This window comes from Canis lupus, chromosome 17, assembly GCF_011100685.1.
Source record: "Canis lupus familiaris isolate Mischka breed German Shepherd chromosome 17, alternate assembly UU_Cfam_GSD_1.0, whole genome shotgun sequence".
Classification (NCBI taxonomy): Eukaryota; Metazoa; Chordata; class Mammalia; order Carnivora; family Canidae; genus Canis; species Canis lupus.
This window is the reverse complement of record NC_049238.1, coordinates 6,551,057-6,568,401: the sequence shown is the minus strand read 5'-3', so window position 1 is coordinate 6,568,401 and position 17,345 is coordinate 6,551,057. Positions and strand designations below refer to the sequence as shown.

Below are 17,345 nucleotides of genomic sequence, written 5' to 3'. Positions count from 1 at the left end.
AACTGAATACATTTTCTATAGGTATAAGATCGCGTCCAGTAAACTGGCCACTGAAAAGTTTTGTGAACAGGGGTTAATTCAGGAGTAAATACAACCATCTGTCTGTCCTTCGGCAACAAAAGCCTTACATCCTAACTTTTGCTTTTTTTCCTCTCAAACTTAACTGCAAGGAAGGATATTCATCAATTAGCCTTCTCATTTCTGGCTCATTATATAAAAGAATTGCTGTAAAGTTGCTCATTAATATATGTCTGATATTAAAACTTCAGATAATCATTAAAAAGTTTCCCTTAGAAGTATCTTGAAAAAACTCCTAACAGGAGGCACAAATGCCTTACCATATCCCTCTAAAATCTCAGGAAGATTTTTAACTATTTATTTATTTAAAAAGATTTTATTTATTTATTCATGAGAGACAGAGAGAGAGAGACAGAGACATAGGGAGAGGGAGAGCCCGATGAGGGACTCGATCCCAGGACTGCGAGATCATACTCTAAGCCAAAGGTAGATGCTCAATCTCTGAGCCACCCAGGCGGCCCAACTATTTTATTTTTAAATTCTGAAAATACTATATTTCAATATCAAAAACAGACAATTTTTTATAAGTTCCACCATACCACATTTGTTTGTTTATTTATTTATTTTTTATACCACATATACATTTAAAAACATGAGCTTATCTTTAGATTCTTTAGGAGAAGGACCAGTGGACAGAATACTATATTAGATGTAGTAATAAAACAGTAATGAATATTTGTTTATTTTCAGAAACAGGGAGGAAAAGAAGTGGTGATGTGGATGACAAAACTATCAAATTCAACTGCACTACGGTCTAATGTACTTGAAAACAATGAATTAGTAGGACCAGAAGAAGACCTAAAAAAGCAAACGAGTATAATTAATATACTAAGCAAACAGAAAATCATCATTAAGGACATTATCTTGCTTTGATTAAAAGAAGTCTGTATTTTTAAGACATATACATTCCCTTTAGAAAAGGCCTGCATAAAAAAAAAAAAGAAAGAAAGAAAAGGCCTGCATAAGATTAGAAACCACACTGGGACGCCTGGGTGGCTCAGTGGTTCAGCATGTGCCTTTGGCTCAGGGTGTGATCCTGGGTCCTGGGATTGAGTCCCGCATTGGGCTCCCTGCGAGGGGCTTGCCTCTCCCTGTGTCTCTGCCTTGCTCTATGTCTGTCATGAATAAATAAATAAAATCTTAAAAAAAAAAAAAAAAAAAAAAAAAAAAGAAAGAAACTATAACTTTTTACCTTGGCTAGCTTTTCTCCTCTGAAATTCAAGGTCACAGCTTCTGTATTCCGAGGATTATGAACCTCTATGTGAACTTCATCGTTATCCTCATATTCTCGAATCAGGGCTGCTTTCAATCTGGCCATTTCATTCTGTTCTCCATGGACTAAAATCTACATAGAATGAATTGGAAGAGAGCACAGAGAAACATCCTGAGTTTGGGTTAATGACGGTTCCTATCTGACTTAAATATATGACACCGACATATACTTGGAAGTCATTAACTTAAATACTGTGAAGGGCCTCCAATCAGGCTTGTACAGGTATTCTCATTGTTTGTACAGGTATTTTTAAAGAAAAATCCTGAAGTGGAACTATTTTAAGAGAGAGTAAAGACTTCCACCTCAGGTTTTGCCACTAATGAGTTATGCAGCTTTATGGAAGCTGGCTTTTTTCTAGACTCCTATGCTCAACTGCCAAGGGCTGCACCACATGACTTCTTTAGCTTCTACCAGCTTTAGATGCATGATTCTTGTATGAAACTAGTGCTATTCTTAAATGCAGAAAATACCCAATTTTCTTTAGATTTCTTAATACAAGACTTTCAAAAGAAGCTTTTTATGGGGGAAAAAATAGACTGGTGATATTTTCTTCCATTTATTATAGTAATACCAAATAAAATATTTCAGAACCAAATGAAATTCCATCTGAGAGATATTTATAGTTGTATTTGAAACCAGGTTCTTCCTATTTACTTTTGTAATCTATACCTTACAAGACCGAGTATTCGTAAACCTGCACACTACTGGTTGATGATTTCTTGCCTGGGCTTACAGAAGCCTACCCAGCATCACTACTAGGCAGAGATGTATGGCTTAGTAAAGAGCCCCGGCTTTGATGCCTGGCTGCTTAAACACTAGCTATGGCAACTTGGGCAAGTTACCTAACATCTCAGTTTTTGCATCTACAAACAGTTGTTGGTTGTAAGGAGTAAGCAAGTTGGTATCACGTGTAAACTATGAGTACGGGGTACCTGGCTGGCTCAGTCGGTAGGGCAGGTGACTCTTGAGTTCGGGGTTGTAAGTTTGAGCCCCATGTCAGGCATAGAGGTTACTTAAAACATGAGAACAGTACCTGGCACATGGTAAATAATAAATGCTAGCTGTTATTTATTATTACCACCAACACTACGGTTATTCTATCACGTAGATACACTTTTGCTGACCTGGTTATTGAAGGAAGGTAAGCATCGAGTTCAATCCAGGAATTTAAACTGTCGGCACAGAGAGCCTGAAGAGCAATGAAATGGGGCTGAGGAAGAGGTGGTGAAAGCCGAGAGGAAAAGGCAATACATCTCCTCCCTGGCTCTAACATGCGGGAGCGTTTCCATGAAACACACACACACACACACACACACACACACACACACACACACACGGGAACCCCTGGCAGGAGCTGCACTGTAACAAGATTCAACACCTCACGATGCTAAAAATTTTTCTCCACCCAAGATTCTGCCGATTAAGGGCTTCTGGCAAATCCCTGCAAGGACTCCCATGCCAGAAAGAACTCAGAATAACAGAAGATCACATGAAAGGGCTCTCGGCATCATCCATCATTAGGGAATGGACGATGGAAACCACAGTAGACATAGAAACCACTGCATGCTTACGGGGAACGGCTAGAATTACAGGAAGGCAAATAGCACGTGCTGGCAAGAACATGGAGAAATTGGAACATCTGTGTACCACTGGGGGGTCACCACAGCAAGTCATCACAGCAAGTTGGGTGATTCCTCCAGAAATGAACAGAATTACCCTGTCACTCAGGGTGAGAACAGGCATTCAAACAGGTGCTCAGAGGCCAGTGTTCACCATTGCACGCATACACCACATGCATGAATATGGTCTATACGGTGTTTACCCGCAAAGGGGAAGGGAGTTCTGATACATGCTATGGTATAGAGGAACCCTGAATGTAGAAGGTAACATGCTATTGGATATTTTGCTTAATAGGTACAGTTTCTGCTTGGTGCGATAAAAAAAATCTGGGAATAGGTGGTGTGATGGTGCACAACACTGTGGATGTGATTCATGCCACAGAATTCTATGCTTCTTCCATAGAACTTATATATGGCAACTTATATATTATATATATTTTCCCACAATGAAAAAACCAGCAAAAGGCTATTTCCTCTAAACATCCTTTTTAATACATTCAGAAAGGGCACTCCATCTGCTTCCCCCCCCTACACCCTTGTTCCCTGAGTGTTCTGTTGATTAAAAATACCTATTTTTTTTTCTAGCTTTCTTCTCTTATCCCCTCTCCAACCTCACCAAAATGTAACTTATTTTTGTTATTACATAAAACTTAAAAAATATAAACAAAACACATCAGTAAGGAGCTATGTGATTTCAGATCTATTTGGATCTTTGATTTTTACTATTATGTGATTTGTCTTTCTCTTCTTTCCCTATTATTGAGCATTTACTCTATGCCAGGCACCATATTACATGCTTTAGATATATGTTCTCTCATCCCTTTCTCACAGCTGCCTTATGAGGCATTATTATCCCTTTTTACAAATAGGGCAGGGAGAAGTTAAGTAACTTGCCCAGGGTTACCCAGCAAGTGAGGGATGGAACTGGGATTCAAAACAGTCACCAGCAAAGCCTGTGGTCTTAAGTTATTGGGGAGGCAGCAAAAAATGACAGAAAGAGCCCTGAGTTGGGGTTGGGGGAGCTGATGAGGGACCCCAGGTAAGTGGAGACAAGCAGAGCGCACACCTTCCTAACTCAGCAGGGAGCTGCAAAGGTCAGGTCCAGGTGCAGGCAGTGGCCCCTGGGGAAGAGCTACCCTAATGACAGGCAGCGTTTGATTTGAAAACCAAATCGGCTACAGTCTCTTGGGTATGTTTTCTTCCCCTTTAATGTCATAAATCAAATTCATAGACTAACCACATGAGGCGGTTTCAAAGCACGAATAAATTCACTGGTTTGCTGGTAATCTGTGTGAGCAGAGAAAGAAATGTAATCAACAGACATTTTCAGTGGTAGCTTCTGTCCAGACATGGTAGTGATCTCTTCTGGCTCAGACATGATATGCTGTTAAACAGAAACAAAAATAAAAGAAACAAAACAAATAAACTACCCAATTAGAAGAGAAAAGGCACATTTTCTATTTGTTACTGCAGCCAAAAACTTTTACGTTAAATTCGGGACTGTTAGCACACAAAGCGTTTTAACAATGGACTCAGTAAATATCAAATACTTAAGTTCTTGGTCAAGCAAATATTTTATCAGGAAGGTAAGCAGGTTAGCTAAAATTCAATGTATTTGGAACATAGGAAGTGGCAACTGTAACTTATGACCAGAAAGGCAAACTTGTATTCCCAGCTATTCTCCTGTTCTAGAAAGTCGCTTTCAGACAGATGTGCTTCTATTCTGGAAATCTATTATTTATTTATTTATTTATTTATTTATTTATTTATTTATTTATTTATTATTTATTTATTTATTTATTTATTTATTTATTTATTTATTATTTATTTTTTATTATTTATTTATTTATTTATTTATTTATTTATTTATTTATTTATTTATGATAGTCACAGAGAGAGAGAGAGAGGCAGAGACACAGGCAGAGGGAGAAGCAGGCTCCATGCACCGGGAGCCTGACGTGGGATTCGATCCCGGGTCTCCAGGATCGCGCCCTGGGCCAAAGGCAGGCGCCAAACCGCTGCGCCACCCAGGGATCCCTGGAAATCTATTTTAAATCACAGCCAAGGTTGCCTGTGTGACTTAGAGAATACACTAAAGTAGTAAAAAAAATGGGGAATCATAACGTATTTAAAAAAATAAGACAAGTTCTAGAAAGAAGAGATAAGAGGATGTGATGATTAGATGCTCAGAAACTGCTTCTGGAGCTCAGCACCTATTTCCTGCAATTTGTAGGAAATGTCCTCAAGAGTTAACATCAACCGTTTTGTATCAACAAGAAGATAGGCAATCAACCCAGACACATGTGACTTTTCAAGAGAACACATATTTGCAAACTTCTTCTGTGAATGAGGGTTGTCTGTGTTTTTGTATTGGTCTCAAACGGGTTCCTTTCCATAGTTTTTACTGCGACCAGATGGGTGATCCTTAGGCTTCACTGAGCCACCTTGGCAATTCTGATTAGGAATAACATGGTGGTCTAAGACCATGGCTGACCTTGGCAAGTGTCCCTTCCACACAGTACCCTGCTATAATGACGCCGTTCCTCTTATCTGTGCACCAGCTTTCAAAGAGCTCTCTGGATAAGCCACTCTGCATCATGCCCGGGGAGGCCATCACGACGCTGGGACCAATGTCATCAAAATGATCCATGCTCTAAGAGAGAAAAAGGAATGGTAGAGGAATGCTAAGTACCAGGGTTTGGCAAGGCATTCCTTGTTTTTAAAGAATAACAAAAAGCTAGGTGAAAAGATTAATCACACTACTGAAAGGGCCTCAAGACTAGTGATAAACATTTTAAGTCTGATATCTAAGTTCCTAAACAATTTAGGCTAGGAATGAAAGGAGAACAAAGTGATAGAAGGCAATTAGCTCACGCTGACCTTTTAAACCTTCTACCAGAATTAATGGACTATTAGGACCATTTTTATTGCTAGGCAGGCAGGAAAAAGTAAGAGTCAAATGGCTTCCTATCTGTCCAAGATAGAACTCTAAAAGAATTCTCCTGCTCACAATAGCCTTGCATACTTCATGAATATTTTAAGCTACTTAAAAATCTAACCAAAAAAGTTTAACATTGTTTCTAGGGAAAATCTGGCTCTAATTCTTAAGCAACTAATTTAGAAAATAATAATAAACAAAGCCCATTTATAACTGGAAGAGGACTTATAGCTTGAATTATTTGGAGGCATTATTTATTAAGATTAAAGCATTAGTTTTAATAAAACAATACTTCTGTTAAAACTATTTTTTAACAAAAGGAAATCAGACTGTATTGAATGTTCTACAAAAGTAAACATATGAAAATTTTCATACGTGGAATTTGCAAGGCAAATCAGAAAGATGATTAGGTCTGAGCAAGAATAGAAAAACTTAATATGTGATGTAAGATTTTTTTTCATCAGGACTTCCTGTTCCTATGGCAGAGAGACCCAACTAAATCAGCAAGCGTAAATACTGAGAATGTATGGAGAGTTGGAACAAGTGGTGAAATCTGTTTCAGCAGAAAAGTATGCCAGTTACCAGATTTTTGTTTTCAGGCAGAAAAATGGTGCCTGCTAGAGAAACAGTGAGACCTCAGCAAGAAGGACTGGCCCCAAATCAATGGCAGGCAGCTAAGAGCACTATGGACTCTGTGTTTACGGGTCCGTCAGCTTCCTTCCTCGGCACTCACCTTGAGGTTACTAATGTGCTTGAAAACAAAGGGATTATTGATGTTGATCTGTTTGCGGATTTTGTCATTCATGGCATTTACATATGTCTGGTACACCGCCATGCACTTCTTGGCCAAAGACGATGCGTAGTATATGGGGATATCATGGAGTTCTGGGTGGTTCTGCCAATACTCATCTAGAGAGATTTTATAAGAAACAAATTTCGTTTTGTGATGTGGGGTAAATAGTTCAAATAATAAATGATACATGTAACTGATTTTAAGAAATTCAGACAACCAAGAAATAAAGCATGTGACTATGTATATATAAAACAGTACGTATACACACAGCCACATATATACATATTTCTCTATCTCACAATTTCTATAAATTACTAATTTAAGTGTTAATAGCAAAGATAAAAGGTTTGGAACCCCCTGGAGTGTGAGAAGTACAATTTGTAATTACAAGCACAGAACAATTGATTCAACCTGTCAGCCACGGCTGCAGTAGTCATTACACGGTTAAGGGTAAGCCACATTTAATGACACTGCTGTGCACGGCGACAGGAAGCCAGGGGTGAGGGTGCTGGGCTTGGACCTTGGTTGCCTTCCTTGAGGCCATCTCCTCTCTCAGGTCCCTTTTGGTGCTTTCTATAGTAGGCCATGTCTTCATGGCTCTGCACCTGGTTTCTCACAGGGCTGGGCCCCACCTGCAGATACCCATGTAACAATAAGCGGACCCTCCTTCCTGGGACTCATTCCTTGTGGATCTCGCCTCCTGCCCCCAGGAGGGGTCCTGTTCCATCCTTGCTTCCCAATTTTCCTGGACAGTCTGGGAACACCAATACTTTTCAGTACAATCCGTCTTGCTTTAGTCAATGAGCCTGCCGTAGGCTGCCTGTAGCGGAGGCTCTAGCTTCTGCTCCCTAGTTTCCCTAGAGGCCCTGCAGCTCTGTGGCAGGGATGGCCAGCGGCACCAGAGGGGCTGACGGCACCAGAGGGGCTGACATTCCCCAGGCGTGCTGAGTAGGACTCACATAGGGTGTCTGCAACCACAGGGAGAGAGCACAATCTGCATCTTACAGAAGGAATAGAGGTTCAGAAATACCAAACCCCTTGCCCAAGATGCAAGGTCACACATCAGAATGTGGGCAGCTAGGCTTTGATGCCAACAGATGGCCCAAGGCTCTGGGATGCAGCCTCTGGTTGGAAAGGGTGCTTCTTCATGTAACACACGTTGGTCAGGGATCTCTGGGTGGCTCAGCGGTTTGGTGCCTGCCTTCAGCCCAGGGCCTGATCCTGGAGTCCTGGGATCAAGTCCCGCGTCAGGCTCCCTCCATGGAGCCTGCTTCTCCCTCTGCCTGTGTCTCTGCCTCTCTCTCTCTCATGAATAAATAAATAAAATCTTTATTAAAACAAAAAAAAAAAACACGTTGGTCCTTCTTTTGCTCTGGCTCCAGTGCAAGGCGGAGGCTATAGCGGAGCAGCAGGAGAGACATTCAGGCTCCTAGGTGCCTGGCCCTGGCTAGGCTAACATTTTTCCCCCCCAAATTGAAGTATAATTGACATACGATATCCTATTAGTTTCACATGTACATCATAGTGATTCAATATTTTTAAACACAACAAAATGATCCCCATGGTAAGTCTAGCCACCATCAGTCACCAAAGTTATTACATTATCACATACTATTCCCTATGCTGTATATCAATTACATTTCCATAACTTCTTTATCTTATAACTGGACGTTTGTACCTCTTAATCCCCCTCGCCTATTTCGCTCGATCCCTAAGCCCTCTCACCTCTGGTAACAAATAATTTGTTTTCTGTATCTATGAGTCTGTTTCTATTTGGTTTTGTTTGTTCATTTGTTTTGTTTTTAGATTCCACATGTAAATGAAATCACACAGTCTTTGTCTTTCTCTCTGACTTCTTTCACTGCATAATACCCTCTAGGTCCATACATGTTGCAAATAGCAAGATTTCATTCGTTTTTACGGTGAAGTAATATTCTCCACTGTCTATATACACTATACTTTCTTTATCCATTCATTCATTATTGAACACTTAGGTCATTTCCAGGTCTTAGCTTTTGTAAACAATGCAACAAGAGGGGTGCGTGTATATTTTTAAATTGGTATTTTAATTTTTTTTGGATAAAAACCCAGAAGTAGGATTTCTGGATTGTATAGTATTTCTATTTTTTACTTTTTGAGGAGCCCCCATACTGTTTTCCTCAGTGGCTGCACCAATTTACATCCCCACCAACAGTACACAATGGTTCCCTTTTCTCCACATCCTCATCAACATTTATCTTTTTTTTTTTTTTTTTTGTCTTTTTGGTAATAGCCAATCTGGCAGGTGTGAGGTGGTATCTTACTATGGTTCTGATTTGCATTTCCCTTGATGATAAGTAATATAAGCATCTTTTTCATGTGCCTGTTGGCCATCTGGACGTCCTCTGTGAAAAAATGTTTCTTTCAGTCCTCTGATCATTTTAAAAATCCAGTTGTTTTTTTATTTTAAGTTGTGTAAGTTCTTTATATATTTTGGCTATTAACCCTTTATCACATGTATGATTTGCAAATATCTTCTCCCATTCAGTAGATTGCCTTTTTGTTTTGCTTAATATATTTTAAAGAGTTCAAGAAAATTAGCCTGGTTCTAACTTAAACTCTCCTATTTTTTATGTGTATTTTTATGGATGAATTTAAATATTAAAGAAAAGTTGAATAACTTGCCCCAAGGTCAGTCACGTGCCTAGAAAATAGACAAAATTTGAAACCATTTAAATGTCTATCCTTTTTCTATTATACTACATCATAAAGGAGAATTTAGGGGGAAGGGAACAACCAATCGCATAGAGCAGTCCTGGTTCATAAAAGAAATCATAATATATGCCCTGATGGTAGAGTTGCTAGATAAAAATACCAAATGCCAAGTTAAACTTGAATTTCAGATAAAAAAAAACAAAAGATTCTCAGTATAGGAATATATGTTAAATATTTGAGACACTTCTGCTAAAATATTATTTATCTGAAATTCAAGTTTAACTGGGTGTCCTGTATTTTTGTGTGCTGAATCTGGCAACCCAATTTGATGATAACAACGTGACTTCCCCTTCCCAATTTCCTTTTGTTCTTCAAATTACATTGTTATGGAAACTTTTTATTTATTTCAAAGGTCTTATTTATTTATTTTAGAGGGAACACGAACAGGGAGAGGGGAAACTCACGCAGACTCCTTGCTGAACACCGAGCCCCATGTGGGGCTCAATCTCACAACCCCGAGATTAGGACCTGAGCTGAAATCAAGAGTTGGACACTCAATCAACTAAGCCACCCAGGTGCCTCTATTATGGAGACTTTTTAGCTCAAGATTTCTAAGGATAGGGGATCCCTGGGTGGCTCAGTGGTTTAGTGTCTGCCTTTGGCCCAGGGCGTGATCCTGGAGTCCCGGGATCAAGTCCCACGTTGGGTTCCCTACATGGAGCCTGCTTCTCCCTCTGCCTGTGTCTCTGCCTCTTTCTCTCTCTCTGTTTATGAATAAATAAATAAAATCTTAAAAAAAAAAAAAGGATTTCTAAGGATAAATCTGACTTGCAGTTGGAAAAAAGGACTAAGAGAAAACTGGACTGGGTTAGGAGATGCAGAAAATGCAGCTCCTACTACGTCCAATCTCTCTCACAGACCAGCTTTTGAGTTGGGGTCTTTTTAAAAAAAAAAAAAAAAAGATTTTATTGACTTATTCGTGAGAGAGAGAGAGAGAGAGAGAGAGGCAGAGACACAGGCAGAGGGAGAAGCAGGCTCCATGCAGGGAGCCTGATGTGGGACTTGATCCCAGGTCCCCAGGATCATGCCCTGGGCAGAAGGCGGTGCTACACCGCTGAGCCACCTGGGCTGCTCAAGTTGGGGTCATTTACTCCATTTTTCCTTGTTTTCCTTTTCAGTGTAATGGGGAGAGACTTATCCTCATCACCCTACAGATGGAGGTGAGAGCAAGAGCCTGATGTGACAATTTCTAGTTCTTCACACTGAAACTGTATACATAGTCTTTAAGGAGAAAAAAGAAATCTGGATAGTGAGAAAGTGGATGACTTAACATCTTTCCAGTCATTTGTGTATTTTTAACTAGGATTGGAGTACATACTATTCTAAACTCCAATTTTTTTGGTCCGATTAATATTTTACGTGAAAGTATAAAATTACTCATCTGTGACGTGATTTTTTTTCTTACAAGGTGATATTTACTGACATGATATTTCTTTTTCTTTTTTTTTTAAAGATTTATTTATTTATGATAGACACAGAGAGAGAGAGAGAGAGAGAGAGGCAGAGACACAGGCAGAGGGAGAAGCAGGCTCCATGCAGGGAGCCCGACGCGGGACTCGATCCCGGGACTCCAGTATCACACCCTGGGCCAAAGGCAGGCGCCAAACCACGGAGCCACCCAGGGATCTCCTGACATGATATTTCTTTAATAAAATGATGGGGCACCTGGGTGGCTCAGTTAATTGAGCCAAACTCTTGGTTTTGTCTCAGGTCATGATCTCATGGGTCATGGGATCAAGCTCCAAGTCAGGCCTGTGCTCAGTGGAGAGTCAGCCTGAAGATTCTCTCCTTCTGCTGACCCCCCAAAACAAATGTCTTTTAAAAAGATACCAAAATGATGAATACCTTTACTGATAAAATTCTCTTTGTATCATTTATTTCCCACAAATGGTACTGTTGGGTCAGAGGGTGACATATTTTTAGGACTCCTGAGGCTCACTGCAGGGTGTTCTGAAGCTGCTGGCAACCAGAAAGGACACCATTTATATTCCCAGTAGCAGTGCCCAAGGGTCACTGTTTCTTTGGGCACCACATGTTTTTAGATACAGAAACCGAAGTCCAGAAAGGCAGAATAACCGATCCAAAACCAAGCAACTACCTTGACAGAAAGACACTCCCAAGATTTTGAGAATCCCCCAATAAAAAGGAAAAGGCATACCTAAAATCAAGAGCAGCTCCTGAGCCCTTCCAAGGGCAAAGACAGGAATGAGGCCTCTGCCCCCTCTGTTTACAATGTCATGAACAGTGTTACAGAATCTTGCTTCTCGCTCTTCGCGTTTCTCATGGATATGGGTCCCATAAGTAGATTCCTAAATAACACATTAGAAGTATGAGACCAAGACTGATGATTCCCAAAGAAAACAAAAGTTAAACATCAATAAAATGCAGCAGCAAAGTGATTCATTTCCCCACTGACATGCCATTTACTTGAACATGTATTGTTATAATACTAATTGAAAAGAAGAATAAATAAAAACGACAGAATTCAAATCTGGCTAAGCAGTTAAGACATTTTTAAAAAAGGAAACAGGAAAAAACTTAAAAATGTATCTTCCCTGCTCAAGAGAATTCTTTTTTATTTTTTAAACCATTTTGCTTTCCATGGATGGGCATTCCCGGGAGCTTGTTAGATGTGCTGAATCTTAGGCCCCAGCCTGGACCTACTGAACCCAAATCTGTATTTTAACAATGACAGGATGATTCATATGCAACATCAAAGTTTGAGAAGTACTGCACCAAAGAACCAGATATAATGAAAATAACTTTTTTTCTGAGGGTCAAAAAAACCCACAAACAAACCCCACAAAACTTCCCTTAAATTAAGATCAATTTATATGCAGGGTACCATTAGCTGAGTGAAAATGAATTCATTTATATTTTGTTTATGGATAGCAATATGCTGGGGTCTCTCCTACTTGGGTAGTTGGGGATGTTATAGGTGATGAGGGAGAAACAGTTCTTCCGTCTTGAACTAAATATATTTAATATTCTTTTATGTATGATAAGTCCAAAAGATCGCTCTCCTAATCCCTGACCTCACTGTCCCAATACACATTTATTAATTTGTTCCTCATCAACCACCACCCTACCCCTCACCAAAAACTCTGTACAATTAATTTTTTATTCTCCTGTGACTTGCAAACTAGTAGGCAGCTACAACACACACACATATAAAGTTAGTGGGTGCTACAAGGTGAAACACAGTAACCATGGCAAAGGCAGTAAGGTCACATCATTCTATACAACTCTTAAGACGTTCTATTAGTTTGGGGTAATTCTCTTAGACGAAAATACTTAGGAGGTGTTGTATCATCTCTGATACAAGACTATAGTTAACATATTGAACAGCAAAAAGGTAGAGCTGTACTAAGAGAAACAAAAAAAAAAGAATTAAAAAACGAATACGGTTACATCTAATAACATATATTATGCAAATGTGGCATTTTTTCCATTAGAAAAAACTCTGCTTACATTGCACTAATGAAAACACAGCACTAATACTTACAATAATAAGAATATCAGGTTTAATATTAGGAATTTCAGCTGCCATTAAGTGTCTGTCTTCTTGTCTTGAGAAGTCGCCTGTGTACAAAAGCTGTGAAAAAAAATAAAGTGAGAAAGTTAGGATTTTGGAAGGTTTGCTTTCCTAGTGAATATATCTAGCTCATAAAATCTGAAGGTGAAGTTTAGTAGAAAAAACAGCCTACAACTGATGAAATTTAGATGCAATATTTGTATCTAATTCAAAGTGTATATCTCAGGGCAGTTACACAAACCACCCAGTGTTTCAATATTCACTCTAACTTGGGGGAATGATACACTCCCAGATGCACCCAGCATGCACAACCTGCATATTAATAATCCTGAGAAGTGCTCTGAACACCTGAGACAAAAAGGGAATGATGAGGAAAGAAATCTAAGGTATATGGAAAAACCATCTAGAGTGGAGAAAAATTATGGGAGGGTATGCATCAAATTTCACATGGGAATTCAGATCTGCATTTGTGCTATTTTCTGCGCCTCTGAGCAAACAGAATAAATGATTTAGCAGCAACAGTCAGTACAACTCGTTGTGCAAACATTTCAAATGTATGAGTAATTGCTAACAGTTTGGGACAGTACTGCACTAGAGCATTGATTCTCAGTTCTGCCTACACATGGGAATCATCTAGAAAACTTAAAAAAACAAAAAAAAGGCCAGGGCCACACCATGAGTATAAACAGGCTAAATGACTCCAACATGCACAAGGGGTAAGAGCTGGTGCAGTCATCGATCTATGCCTTAGGTGGCATAGGATGGTGGCAAAGATCTGTTCTGATTAACACCCGTGACTCATGCAGCTCCCCCCGCCCATCTTCAGAGGCTTACATGTGTATCCCAGAACACCCAGACGACACAAATGCCTAATCACGGTTTAATGTGAAACAAGTACAGTCACAAAGACAGCTCTGCCCACATCATTTTTCTACAGGACCCTGGAAAGGAATCAATCCTATGGTCCTGTGAAGAAACTTTAGGCTTTAAAGAAGCTGACTTTACTATTTCTAATCTTGAAACAGGAAATCTTACCTTGGGGTTATGACCTGTGATATTTAAAAGGAAAAAATATCAATTTTTATCCCATGTTTCAGGTTTGGACACCTCACAAGTCTTAGGGAATCTCCTTGGGTGTCACTCAGGGACAGAAAGCTCTGCAAGGATTTCTCTGGGGAAGGAAGCTGCCAGGGCAAGAGTACCTTCACGCCTGCGATCTCAATCATGAACATGGCAGCTCCCAGAACGTGGCCTGCGTGGTAACACCAAAACTTGATTCCTGCAACTTCTTTAACTTCATGGAAGTTGATAGTTTCAATTTTGTCCATGCTCTCTTCCAGATCCGTTTCTGTATACAGCATGTCGTCTGCCGATATGTTACTAAATATTTAATGAGGTCAACACAGAAGAAAATTACAGGTAAAAAAATTTTTTAAAAACTCTTTGAACTCAAAGAGACTATCTGTGAATAAAATAGCCACAAAGTTCTTTCACTGTATGGATTATGCTACTTACAATCTCTTGGACATTTTGTGTATTTTTTTACTAGGTAATTATAATCAAAGTTTGGTGTGTACAGCTACAAAGCATGACTTTAAGCAAAGTACACAATAACTTAAAGCAGCGGACTCTTATCATAGTATTTCTCAATAGGATAGTTTTTCTTCCTGCCCCAATACTTGTTAGGATCAACTCGCTCATATACTCAAGTACACTGAAATACAGCAGAGTTTCACATCAGGATGTGAAAAGATTTCTCTACGAGGTATAGTATAAGTTTTCTCCTGAAAATTATGGTAATGTACTTCCAAAAAAGCAAAAGGGGGTTGTGGTTAAGGCCACAGACTCTTGTGCCAGATTGCTTGGGTCCAGATCCCAGCTTCATCTCTTACCATGACCACCACAGGCACATCACCTAACCTCTGTGTGGCTCAGTTCTACCACCTGTAAAATGGGCTTCATAACAGAATCTACATCATGAAGTCGAGACGAAGATGAAATGAGTTAATACATGTTGAGAAGTGAGGACTGCGTCTGCACATGCTAGCATTATTTAAGTGGTAGGCAGTATAATTACTAAGGGTAACTCTTCCATTCTTGTCTATTTACATGTGAAGATAACAAATTGCCTCTTTGCTATTTTTGGAATGTACACACTCAACGGTAAACTCCTGAAGGCTAATAATTTATGCTGTAGGTATCACAAAAATGCTTCTAACTTTCCTGATTATCCTCTTACAACTAAAAAAAACTTCCTTTAGGAAACTTTTTCACTTAGGAGAGTAAATTGCTGTGATCAAATAATCTAAAATACGATTTCAGTATATATCACTGTATCATGTACTTGATCTTAAATTTTAATAAAATCATAAAATTCTGTTTATAGAATATTGTTAGTGTATCTTATAATTCACCTAAATTACAAAGATTTAAGGATGTAAAAACTTCATAAGGACTTTACAGCCAGGAAGGTGCTGGCACATGATGGGTATTTGAGGAGCTGATATTGAATGACAAATAAGGGGCGCATGGGCGGCTCAGTCGGTTAAGTGTCTGCCTTCCACTCAGGTCTTGATCTCAAGGTCCTGGGACCAAGTCCCGCATCAAAGTCCCTGCTCATCGGGGAGTCGGCTTCTCCCTTTCCCTCTGCTCCTCTCTCTCCCTAACTTGTGTGCTCGCTCACTCTGCTCTCTCAAATAATGATCCATATCTTAAATTGTATGTATTCTACAGAAGGAAATTCCTGTATAAACCTAATAGAGCAATTTACCTGACTTTGACATAATCTGAAAGAAGCCATCTATAAATAGCTTTTGTAGCATGAGTCATAAATGTTCTTCCTTTGAAGCTTGTCTTCTGTAGAAACCAGGGCAAAGCTCCACAGTGATCCAAATGGAAACTTAAAAAGAAATAAAATGATTCTGTTAGTTCTTAAAATACTATCCACCATATACTTTATGAAATGAAATCACTGTTCATTGTACAGAGTCCTATGTGATAGTTGCATATGGATACTTTCAGAACACCAAGGGTATCTTGTTGCAGAAGGAAGGAATAATGCATGCATCCAGTTCTAGTGTAAGAAGATATCAAAAGTATTTTTTAAACATCAAAATACTTGCCAGTGATAATTACAGAAGAAAGAACATACCCAAACCTCCTCTCAACAGCCAGAATTATAACAAGCGCTTTAGTGCCATGAAGCTGAAACATGTCACTTTTTACAAATGAAGTTCCTATAAAATGTGTCAAGGATAGTGATGTCAAGGAGATATTCCAGGAAAGGGCTTTCTTGGTTTCAAGTTTCACAGTGGTCCAAGGTGTACACTATCTCCTTCTCACTCTACAAGTAGGAGAGTATGTTTTTTATAGCAAGCGTTTCTAACCTATGATGCCAATATGAAGTGCTGTCTTAGATGTCTGCAATATGCTTCCAAGTAGAAAATACTCTTTTATTTTATTTATTTCTTAAGATTTTATTTATTTAGGGGCACCTGGGTTGCTCAGTCGGTTAAGTATATGCCTTCCGCTCAAGTCATGAACCTGGGGTCCTAGGACTGAGTCCCACGTTGGGATTCCCTGCTCAGTGGGAAGTCGGCTTTTCCCTCTCCTTCTTCTCCTCCCCCTACTGGTGCTCTCTAGCTCTCTCAAATGAATGAATGATCTTTAACATTTCTTAAAAATTTATTTTAGAGAGAGAGTACATACCAGCAGAGGGAGGAGCCTCGGAGGAAGGTAAGGGAGAGAGAGATGAGGGAGATAATTCCCAGCAGACTTCCTACCAAGTGCAGAACTGGAGGGCAATCCCAAGGCGAGATCACCACCTGAGCTGAAACCAAGAGTCAGAAGCTCAAGCAACTGAGTCACGCAGGTGCCCCTTTATTATATTTTTCAAAAAATTCTGTTTATTGGGCAGCCCTGGTGGCTTAGAGGTTTAGCGCTGACTTTAGCCCAGGGCATGATCCTGGAGACCCAGGATCAAGTCCCACGTCGGGCTCCCTGCATGGAGCCTGCTTCCCCCTCTGCCTGTGTCTCTTCCCCCTCTGCCTCTCTCTCTGTCTCTCCTGAGTAAATTAATAAAATCTTAAAAAAAAATCTTTTTATTAAGGGCACCCGCGTTTTGGCTCAGGTCATAATCTTGGGGCCCTGGAATCAGCCCTGCATTGTCAGGCTCTGTGGGGAATCTGCTGGACATTCTCTCACCCTCCCCCTCTGCTCCTCTCCCTCCAATTCTCATGTGCTCTCTGTAAATGAACAAATCTTTAAAGAAAAATTTATTTTATCTTTTTTAAAGATTTTATTTATTTATTCATGAGAGAGACAGAGAAAGAGAGGCACAGACATAGGCAGAGGGA

The 17,345-nt window shown here is 39.6% G+C and overlaps 1 protein-coding gene across 3 annotated transcripts in view; it reads right to left on the bottom strand.

Annotated features, from left to right (window-relative positions):
* The window catches only part of CPSF3 (cleavage and polyadenylation specific factor 3), a 39,505-nt gene that overhangs the window by 15,621 nt on the left and 6,539 nt on the right, over nucleotides 1–17,345 (bottom strand). For all 3 annotated transcript variants that reach the window (XM_038560742.1, XM_038560743.1, XM_038560741.1), the window contains exons 4-11: nucleotides 15,761–15,889; nucleotides 14,193–14,370; nucleotides 12,961–13,050; nucleotides 11,614–11,764; nucleotides 6,642–6,817; nucleotides 5,465–5,623; nucleotides 4,208–4,354; nucleotides 1,271–1,423 (exon numbers count right to left, since the gene is read on the bottom strand). In XM_038560742.1, coding sequence (XP_038416670.1) covers nucleotides 1,271–1,423; nucleotides 4,208–4,354; nucleotides 5,465–5,623; nucleotides 6,642–6,817; nucleotides 11,614–11,764; nucleotides 12,961–13,050; nucleotides 14,193–14,370; nucleotides 15,761–15,889 — 1,183 coding nt within the window. The remainder of the gene's footprint in view (nucleotides 1–1,270; nucleotides 1,424–4,207; nucleotides 4,355–5,464; nucleotides 5,624–6,641; nucleotides 6,818–11,613; nucleotides 11,765–12,960; nucleotides 13,051–14,192; nucleotides 14,371–15,760; nucleotides 15,890–17,345) is intronic.